This window comes from Bubalus bubalis, chromosome 21 (assembly GCF_019923935.1).
Source record: "Bubalus bubalis isolate 160015118507 breed Murrah chromosome 21, NDDB_SH_1, whole genome shotgun sequence".
Taxonomy (NCBI): domain Eukaryota; kingdom Metazoa; phylum Chordata; class Mammalia; order Artiodactyla; family Bovidae; genus Bubalus; species Bubalus bubalis.
The window spans coordinates 4,717,845-4,728,821 of record NC_059177.1 but is presented as its reverse complement, the minus strand read 5'-3'; the positions used below and the strand labels follow the sequence as shown (position 1 = coordinate 4,728,821).

The 10,977-nt window shown below is 38.2% G+C and overlaps 1 protein-coding gene across 6 annotated transcripts in view; it reads right to left on the bottom strand.

The window, feature by feature from the left end:
- Positions 1 to 3,167: 3,167 nt before the first annotated feature.
- The window catches only part of RBMS3 (RNA binding motif single stranded interacting protein 3), an 817,173-nt gene continuing 809,363 nt past the window's right edge, over positions 3,168 to 10,977 (bottom strand). For all 6 annotated transcript variants that reach the window (XM_044934041.2, XM_044934037.2, XM_044934042.2 and 3 more), the window contains one exon: positions 3,168 to 9,787. In XM_044934041.2, the coding sequence (XP_044789976.1) occupies positions 9,781 to 9,787 (7 nt within the window). In that variant the 3' untranslated portion in view covers positions 3,168 to 9,780. The remainder of the gene's footprint in view (positions 9,788 to 10,977) is intronic.

The window sequence follows — 10,977 nt, the reverse complement described above, 5'->3', positions numbered from 1 at the left end:
TCCTTTATTCTGTTTCATGGTAGTGATTTTCACTGTTCTGTCCTCCAGTTCACTTTGCATTCTTTTGTGTCATTTATTCTGCTATTGATTCTCTCTAGCACATTTTTAAATTTCAGTTATTTTATTGCTCATCTGTTTTTTATTCTTCAGTTCTTCTAGGTCTTTGTTAAGCAATTCTTTTATCTTCTGAAACTGTGCCTCCATTGTTCTTCTGAGATTTTGGATCATCTTTACTACCATTATTCTGAATTCTTTTTTTAGATAGATTGCCTATCTCCACTTCCCTTAGTTATTCTTCTGGGTTTTATCTTTTTCCTTCATCTCGGACATTTTCCTCTGCCATCTAACTTTCAGTGATTGCAATTTCCATTCCTTAGGTTGCAGGGTTGTAGTTCTTGTTTCTGCTCTCTGCCCCATGGTGGATGCAGCTGTTGTACAAGCTTGCTGGTGGGAAGGACTGGTTCCTCCCCGCTGGTGAGTGGAGCTGGGTTGTGTCCCTTTGGTAGGCAGGGCTCTGTCAAGGGCTGTGCTTAGTGGACAGCTGTGAGCTCACGAGGACTTTAAGCAACCTGTCTGCTATGCTTCTGCCCTGGTTGGATGTTTGGCCTGAGGCGTCCCAGCATTGGAGCTTATAGGCTGTTGGGACGAGTCTGATCTTGGTGAGAAAACGGTGGCTTCCAGGAGTGCTCATGCCACTAAGAATACCCCAGAACTCCTGCAGCCAGTGTCTTTGTCCCCACAGTGAGCCGCAGCTGTGCCTGCCGCCCCCCCCACCTTGCAAGAAAACCTCCTATACCAGCAGGTAGGTCTGACCCAGGCCCAGGCGCTTATGAAGCCACTGCTTTCCCCCCTGGTTCCTGATGTATATGAGACCTTGTGTGTGACCTTCAAAAGTGGAGTTTCTCTTTTCCTCAGTCTTGCGATCAAATCCCACTGACCTTCAAAGCCAGATTCTCTGAGGGCTCCTCTTTCCATTGCCAGACACTCAGCCTGGGAAGCCTGATGTAGGGCTCAGAACTTTCACTCTTTTTGAAAAGCCTCTGCAATGTAATTCTTTTCCAGTTTGTGGATCACCCACCTGGGGGTTATGGGATTTGATTTTATCATGATTGTGCCCCTCCTACTGTCTCACTGCAGTTTCTTCTTTGTCTTTGGACTTGGGATGTCTTTTTTGGCAGGTTCCAGTGGGGTTTTTGTTGTTGCTGCTGCTGGTTGTTCGCTGGTTAGTTGAGATGTTGATGTTTCCATATGAGGTGTGGTCATGTCCTTCTATTCTGCCATCTTCAGGAGCTACTCTTGTTATGTGTGAAGAAAGCGGTTTCTTGAGATGGAATTTACTCCTTGTGAAGATGCTATGAAGATTGTTGAAATGGCAACATAGGATTTACAGTACTATCAGCTGCTACTAGAGTTCCACCCATTTCAGAATGGCATATTCCATCCTTCTTGCTGTCAAAAGTTAAATACCCCCAGATGATTTGAAAAAAGGGCAATGGTAAAATATCTGACTTCTCTGTAAAATGGATGAAGTTGGGAGAGGCAGCAGTGAAGGGTCTGGAAGGTCCATCCTGCGTGTGGATGAGAGAAGATATGATTGCATTCAGACCAGGTAGTCTCTCCATCTACTTTGCATCAAGTCATGGAAGGGTTAAGTGTATTGCTCTCAAAATCTCTTGATCTTATTTCATGCTAAAATGTTGTCATATCATATTCTATGAAATCCTTGTTGATGAGAAGTGTCTACTCTATCTTTGTAACATTAAAATATTTACAGAGTGTCCATGGACTGCATACAGTTCAGTGAAATAGTCAATGAAAAGTTACGCCTATCTATCTGGTAGATAGGACTTTTCCTTCCAGAACAAATCACAGAGATGATGGAAACAGCAAGTTATTTCTGGGATAGAAAATGTGAATTGTGACCAAGGTGATTAGAATGAATGTCCAAATACCCTCTTCTATAGAAATCACAGAATCTCAGGCCAAATGAGGCAAACTTCTGGGGGAAAAAAAAAAAACAAACACTGAAAAAGAGTTGCCTTCCATATTGGCATTTCCCAAAGCCTCTGAAGAAGAAAATAACCTTAGAACAAAAGGTTAAACTTTTTTTACAAAAGCTATTTACTTGCCTGTGCCAGGTCGTAGTTGTGGCACACAAGACCTTTAGTTTTGGCACATGGCCTCTTAGTTGTGGCATGTGGGATCAAGTTCCCTGACGAGGGATCCAACCTGGGCCCCCTGCACTGGGAGCACAGAGTCCTAGCCACTGGACCACCAGGGAAGTCCCACAGGGGTTGAGAGTTTGACGCTGTTTTTAAAAGAATACTCTAGCCTTTTAAAGATGTAGGTGCGTGGCTGGGTTGCCCACTTTCCAAGCCTCATCTGGAAAATGGAGCCATGGCAGTACTGACCTGAGAGCATGTGTGTGAAGTTGTGTGAACTCAAGTGTGGGGGCCCCTGGCCGTTTCCGGCACATGGCGAAGGCTCAGCTCAGGTAGTGGTGGCCTTTGCTATTATAGCCATCCCTCACATTATGCTTCTGTTCCGAATCCAGGATTTGGATTTGGAATCCACTGGAGACCCACACAGCAGTTCCACCAGGTGACTACTTTGTCACAGTGGTAACCTGCAGCTTCCTAGAGGCAGGAGAAAGAACCCGAGGGAGAAGACTGCTCCCTCTGTGTCTAAGGATTTAAACAAAAAGATGGCCTTTTGATAGCTGAGACAGATTTTCATTATTATTGAAAATAATGCTCCTTTATAAAAAAAAAATCCAGAAATAATAAAACCCTGTGAGATTAAGTCTGAGATATATTACTTTTCACTTTACTAATTTTGGACTGCAGCTAAACATTCTCTTTGTCAGTATCCCTTTAAAGAAAGCATTATTGGTAGATGTTGGGCATGTATTGGAGTTAGAAGCTGATGATCTCTGAATTTTTATGCATAAAAATGAGAAATAATGTATGAGGTCCCAGGGAGACCTAAGTGGTCCATACCTCCAAAACTCCTAAACAGGCTCCTTTGCACGAGCACAATGGTCCCTTTCTCTCACATTTTGTTACCAGGGAGGGTTCTTTTTTTGGATAAATTTTGTAGGAGGCCAATTAAATATAGACACTGTTCCTCCCACTAAGCTTGAAGAAAAACACAACAGCCCTGCTTGGTTGATTTTATTTTCATTTTTTATTGAAAGCTTCATCAAAGAAAACAGAAGTTTAAACCTAACATCCACTGATCTACAGAAAGCTCAAGGAACAGGGAAAATGGTAGCTAATTTGACTGTGGTACAGATGAAAAAGTTAAAAATAAAACCAGAAACACTGTTCAATTACAGAATTTTCCATGACAGTCAAAGACAGCAGTACAAAATGCTCTTAAATAAAATTCAGAATTGAATGATGTTTCAGAAGTTCTATGACATCAGATATGGCCTGAAACAACAGTTTTAAAAGAAGCTGTGTCCCTTTTTCTTCCTTTTTAGAAACTGAGTATTTCATAGCAAGTACACTTTTACATATATATTTTTTAAATTAAGATTCCAATTACATTTTTCTTCTTTTTAAATAAATGGAAGCATTAATTCCCAGAATGGAGAAAAGTTTTTCAAGTATCTCTGTGAAATATTTTTCCTGTTTTGAAACATGGAATAACTCCTGTTTCACATATGAAAAAATAACCTATTTCGAGGAGGAGGACAGAGCATCTTTCTTAATAAGATTAGAGGGTTAACAATACAAAGCATAACACTGAAGTTACACTTTGGATACTATTTAAATTTGAATTTTTTTTTTTAACAAATCCAATGGAATTTCAAGGTCATTCAGCCATAATGTGGTAACACAAAGTCAAAAAAATTATAAAACAGCACAAATTTTTGGTCAAAGATTTAAGATGGGGATAAAAGTGCATATTTAACCAAGAGCTATTACTATATTCCCAAAACTCAATTTCGAGTTGAGCTGTTCTACTGGTTCAAATTTCAATAGTGAACAAAATCAAAATAGCTTTCATTTGAGGAAAGCCAAATTCTTTGCTATACTTTTTTCGTTTATGTTCTGCAAGCATATAGCCAACTTGCAATTGTTTGCAGTGGATGGGAAAGGGACATTATGGATATTAAAAACTCACAGTATATAATGCACTGACATTCATTTTACCAATGATTTCAAAACTGCTTCAATAAATCAATCCTTAATGAGAAACAAAATAGATTTGAATTTTATTTCCAAATGTTTTTTGTTTTCCATCCTCAGGGTGAAATTCTAATAGAAGGAAAGAGAAGTCCTAATAGTTGACAAGAGAAGATAAACAAGGTGCACAAAAGTAAATGATTAGCCCTTCAAAAAGCGGGAGTGATTGTATTTCTGCAGGACTGGGGCTTCAGGGCAGTCACTAACTGGAGGGAATACAATGGATTGAAAATGTGGACCCAGTGGCCTAGTGGTTCTTCCAGCAACTCCAAGACCTGCCTCACCCTGCTCCAGCTTTAGAACTGCCGCATAGACAGTGCTATTCTAAAATCATTATTTTCCCTCCCAGAAATAAAATAGAAACAAGGAGAAGCTATCCATCTTTTTTTTTTTTTTTTTTTTTTACATGACAGAATATATGTTGGGGGTAAAAAGCCAGAAATCACCAGTCTGGGCTGAGCTTCCCTGCCTTACATGAAAAAAGATTGTTGGGGCCACTCAGGGATTTTGTTCTCAGCTTCTGTACTTTTCCTGAACTCTCTGTATTCCACAAGGGAAAGCCATGACCAAGAATACTTGGATTACGGGACCAACTTCATGTGTCAGAATATTTGGTAAGAAATGTTCAGTTTGAGTTAGACTCAGCTGTCTTCCAATGCCATGGTAGGTGTCATTTGCAAAACAAATGGATTCATTACTGGAATCTCATTATTAGTCTGTCACGGGAAGGGTGTCAACCCCGTCAGTCCTTTAAATTGGAATGAGGGGCTGTCAGTCCCAGTGAGCTCAGAATTTTGAAGCCTGCCAGTCATGTTTTTCAATTACATGGAAAACAAAATTTCATTCTTACTCTTTTACTGAGGACAAGGTAATAGAGATCAGGGTTCTATGACATGTTTAGATTTGACTATGAAATGTGGTTCCTCCAATGTGCTGCATGTCATTATCTACCTATATAAATAGCCTTTCATTTGATTTCATATCATATAAAAACATTTATCACTGAAACCCACTTAAAAATGTCTCCCTGCTTATCAGCTCATCTTGCAGTGGTTCCTGCACTCAAAGTAAGAATGAGACTGAATTGTCAAGTGTCTTTTCAGTCTCCTACTAAGATTATCATCTGTCTAGACAGTCCATTGAAACTTTTCCTCAAGCATAAAGAAGACTTCAAAGGTCCTAATAAGATCTCAGCTTTCATTAATGGAAATTTTAGGTCACTGTGAAAGACATAGGGGGTGTGTGTGTGCACGCTACGTCACTGCAGGCGTGCTGACTCTGTGTGGTCCTATGGACTGTCGCCCACCAGGCTCCTCTGTCGATGAGATTCTCTAGGCAAGAATCCTGGAGTGGGTTGCTGCGCCCTCCTCCGGGGGATCTTCCTAACCCAGGGATCAAACCTGTATCTCTTATGTCTACCTGCAGTGGCAGGCAGGTTCTTTACCACTCACTAGGGCTACCTGGGAAGCCCATATGCATATAATAGACACCCCAGTTATTCAAATAGAGTTAGGAAAACTAAGTACTTTTATTTTCTTATCCGTAGATTAAAAATGATTATAAAAGTTTTTCAAGCAGTTAATGGATTCTGTAGGTTCAGCGAACCTCCTGTCCTATCTGGCCTCCTCCTAGGGCTTTCCATCTCTGACATGGGTGCTTTTAACATGTAGTTTTTCATTAGGAGGGGGTGGAAGTGCGTCATATGTGCTGTCAAATGCAGCAGATCTGTTAAGGTCACAGGAGAGTTGATTCAAGTGGTGAAGCATGGCACAACATTTGAGGGTTGAAACTACCAGGGAAACAAACTAACCCTGACCAAACCACCGCTGGGTCAAAGGTTTTATTATTGAGAGAATAGCATGTAACTTGCACTATTTTAGACATGCCCGTGTTGAAGGCCAGTCTTCCACCCTGCAAGTGTTACCTATGGTCCCTGATGACTTCAGAAGATGTGGTCATGCTCTGAGGAGTTCCCAGTCACCATGCAGACTGCCTTGACAATACCTCCTCCTCATTAAAAGAATACCCGCTTCTCCACTGACCACGGAACCAGAGTTTGGAGGAAATAATGTTTATCCCATTTGGATTATGGTTTTACTTTGCTTACTGACACTTACACGTTAAGTCTTGGCAATTGCAGATGAGAGGAAAAATTGAAAATCTGAATAAATGCTTGAAGTATAGTGAACCAGAATACTTTAAAAAATGATTGTAGTCCTAAATTGGGTTAAAATCTCCATAACCTATACTGTTGATTAAATTAGGATTCTGATGTCAGTGTGTATTGAATGCATGTTTTGGTTTACTTTTCATACAATGTAATGCTGCCTACCTATTGATGTATTTATTTTTTTCCCAGGCTTGATTCTTAAAATTAATTTTTAGGTGATAAATTTTAGAGATGATACATGCAAATTTGAACATGTGCCACTTTTCCTTCTTTTTGATTTAAAATAAGATATGTTATGGCATAATATATATTAAAAAAAAACAAACATAAAGCACAGATGGACACATAAAATGGCAAGTCATTTTCTTTTGCCGGAAGTGGCTTAAAAAATTGAGATTACTGAAATTTTATAGTTGAAAAAAATGTTGCTGAATGTATAAATAAAGCAGTAGTTTTGAATAGAAACAGGAAGTTACCTAGACACAGTCATCAGCCACATGGTAGCTACCCCTTAGCCTCATTGTTGATTGTGGAAATGAGACTTTCTTTGTATCACATTATGTTTTTTGTTTTACAGAAAACAAAGGAAGTATGTTGATTTCATATTCAAATGAATTATGCCCAGGATAATCCTTATTTATACACAGAGTTCAGAGACTGAAAAAGAGAAATAAAAAGCACAGCTCCTATACAGGTTTGCTCATCCCCCTGTAACTCGGAGGCCCATTTCTCAAAGAGAAAATGCCGTCCTTAAAATACATGAGAAGCTGAAGAATGGAACAAAACAAAAGTTTAGTATTCTCTCTAAAGCATGGAAAACCATAGGGATGGCTGTGACCAGTTGGAATTTTTTTGTAGCACATGCTACACTGCCTTGGCTAAATTTTTGCCTCTAATTGGACCACAAAGATATGGAATCACTCTCTAGATAAGAGCTTTCAATTCATGGGATTTTCAAATAAGAGAATTAGGTATATTTTAACACTAGACCTTTGTTTATAGATCAAACATAGTGTAATGTTGATGAATTTTATGAGTCAAACTCATTATTCATGTTGACCTAATGGGAATATGATTTACCTTTTAATATGTTAGTTTTTAAATGCCTACCCTGTTTTCTTTTATAGTGCCTCTTCCTTCTGGACTAAGGTTCCTGTCACTTTGTGAAAAGAGTTTCAACTATTGATTCTAATAAGCCATTGGAAAGCCATTCTAGTGCATGGTTCAATTAACAGAGTTCCACTGTCTTCCATTTCAGGTAAAACTGTACAGGTTGAACATAGATTTTATGAGTCAAATATGCAGAGGTGCTTGGTAAGTCAATTTAATTCATTTTAGACAAAGTTTTGCATCATTCTCAATGTAAGATATATCTCCTTTGGCTTTAAGAATTGATCAAATCTAATTATTTGGGTTCTTATTCATATAAATCATATAATTTCTTGATTGTCAACTAGCATTAAAAGCTTACCTGAATTCCACTAATAGAATCCTCAATCTCATTGGTCCTATTTGCCTCAGAGAGTTAAACTGAAATTAAAAAGTCTGTCTTGTCTTTCTTCTGACGATACCAGGATATGAAAATACAATGAAATGAGGCACACACACCAAAAAGATATCGCTTCCCTAACTACAGGGTCAAGGTGGCTATTCATGGTAGATGATGACAAAGACTGAGACAAGAAGACAAAATCTAGAGGTGCAGGAATTTAGAAGGAAGGCTATTGTTAGAAATACCGCACAAGGCCTTTTCAGGAGACCACTCACCACTCAACAGAGCCTCACTGAGCTTTTTCAACAAGTGATCTTTCAGACCAGTTCAGGAAGTATCTTGAGTCCAAAATTCACATAATGAAATTTCAACCTGTTAAACAAGTGTGTTAGCTCATTGGTGGCCATCGATACAGACTTCATGATTCAAGAGCACTAGGAAAGAACCAGAAAGCACATGGAATTTAAAGCCATTTGGCTCTATTGGTTGGAATCCAGAACTCTTGGCGCTAATATTGCTGACCACAGGAACAAGCTTCTACTATCCACAAATATACATTTAAAATAAAAACTTTTTTTTTTTTTTTGCAGTATGTAAAACACCAGTGGAAGGTAGTTTAAACAAACAAAGAACTGGTCCGGCCATGTAGGTCAAATAAAATTTTAAAAAAGAAAAGAGAGGAAAAGAAAAGCAACCTCTATCTTCTGGACTGCAACAGGGTGCCACTTCATCTTTGGTATAAAACAGGCCATCCATAGGCTGAATTTGATCACAACTAGGAAAGACTACAGAAATTGTCAACAATTTCTCTATCTATTGCTTTTTTTGTGTGTTTTTTTTTTCTTTTTTGCACTTTTTGACAATAAGCTCCTATCTACTTAAGTTTTGTTTTTTTTTTTTAATGCTCTTAAGCTAGATTTTGCAATGTGACAAGCAAAGCTGACTAAAAAGTTTGTAAAGCTCATAAAAAAGACTGCAGATAAAAAGCACTAATGATTTTGCTAGCGATCACGCTTTGGAAATTAAAAAAATCTGCATTCTGCCCCCCAAACACGCATTATTTCTAATGCAGTTGTTTTTAAACCAACATTAATAACTTTACCTTAAAATGTTTTAGCCTTCTAGAACAATTCAACACTTAAGACAAAGTTCATGAGAAGTCCCAGCATTTCCCCAATTCTTGCAGTTGCCATGGTTTCTTTTATCAGCAAATTTTCTTCAAATGAAGAAAAACATTTTCTTTAAAACTGTACAGTTTTTTTTTTCCACCCTAAAAACTCATAGTCTTAGACTTCTGTACCAGTGAAAACCGGTACAATATTTCAATTCTTTCTTGGTTTTAACAAGACGTTGACAGCTTGCCTCGAGAGCCTTTGACGTCCTTAAAATTAAGGCAATTAAGATTCAAGATAAACCTTACCTAAATATTTCTAAGAAAAAAATAAAATAAAAAAAAAACCCAACCCACTAGATTTAAACAAGAAGAGAAAAAGAAAGAGTAGCTTAATTACTGAGGAAGACAATTTGTTTCCATTTCTGCTTGCCCACCTCTTGACATCAGATTTCCTGTTTTAAAAAAAAAAAAATCTATCTACACCTTCAGATAAATTCTGAATTCAAATGTTCTTCCACGTGAATATCAACCTTCCATGTTTTGCTTTATTTGTTTGTAGTAGTTGTTGTCCTCTTCTGGGATTGTTTTCTTTAATTAAAAAAATGATGCAAAAGTAAACTGTCAGACCACATGAAGGAACCATTTGCACAGCACGTAAAAACATGTTGTTTTCATTGGGTAAAGTAGAAAATTAAAAAAACAAACAAAACAGCATTCCATCGACGCCTGTGCAAAACTGGAAGCCAACTTCTTGTTTAATGAAGTTTCTTCATTCAAGGCAGAGTTTCAGACGGACATTCTTCAGTCTTGCTTATGGTCTGTGAAAACAATGAAGGAGGAGTGGTCATTACACCAAAGCAATTTTGAAATCCCCTTCGGTGACCTTTCCAGTGAGCATTCTTTATTTTTTTTTTAATTTTTTAAAATTTTATTTTATTTAACTTTACAATATTGTATTGGTTTTGCCATATATCAAAATGAATCTGCCACAGGTATACATGTGTTCCCCATCCTGAACCCTCCTCCCTCCCCACACCATCCCTCTGGGTCATCCCAGTGCACCAGCCCCAAGCATCCAGTATCGTGCATCAAACCTGGACTGGCGAGCATTCTTTAAAAGCTACCAAGGTCTCTCAATGTAAGAGTCATTAAGGAAGTCGTCAAGACACAGTGGGCTTAGAAGCATGTCAAATTCTGCCACTTTCATACTGATCCATATTTGCAGCTTGTTCATATTAAATATCTTGGCTAATAGATCAAGAATATCTCTTAATTGCAAAGTTTCAAATATACAAATATATCTAGACAGGTAATATTTCCTATGTTCATGGAATGTATTCTTCAATATTTGGCTTATGTTTTAGCTCCCCAAGAAATCCCTTGAGTAATTTTGTCCTTCCAGAACTCCCATGAAATCCATCACAAACTCAGTCAATAAATCTATGATTCCCTATTATATATCCAGGATACAGAAAAAAAATTTTTTAATTGAAGTGTAGTTGACTTACAATGTAGTGATAATTTCTGCTGTATAGCAAAGTGATTCAGTTACATATAAATGTATACATTTTAAAATATTCTTTCACATTATGGTTTATCCTAGGATACTGAATACAGTTCCCTGTGCTATCCAGTAGGAACCTGCTGTGTATCCAATCCCATAAATAAGAGCGCACATCAGCAGCAATGTATTGTGTGTTATCACACAGAGCTCACCAAGTGTTTCCACATGAGCCGGAGGCTTATTTCTGAAGACAGGTAAGAGAGCAGTGAAGCTTTGTTCACGCTCCAGTTTCTTCTCTTCTTCCTTGCTCTTCTATCTCAACAAGGTGTTAAAATCTTGAGAGGAGGGACTATATTTTGCTTCTGTGTTTTACTCTGCAGGAGTCGGGGAGACTGATGTGCACATCATAGGTGTTTAAATGGACAGATGTCACTTTGCCAGCCCAGCCCACATGATACTTTCTGCTTCTGCCCCATCTATATGGCAGGGCTGAGCTAACAGTGG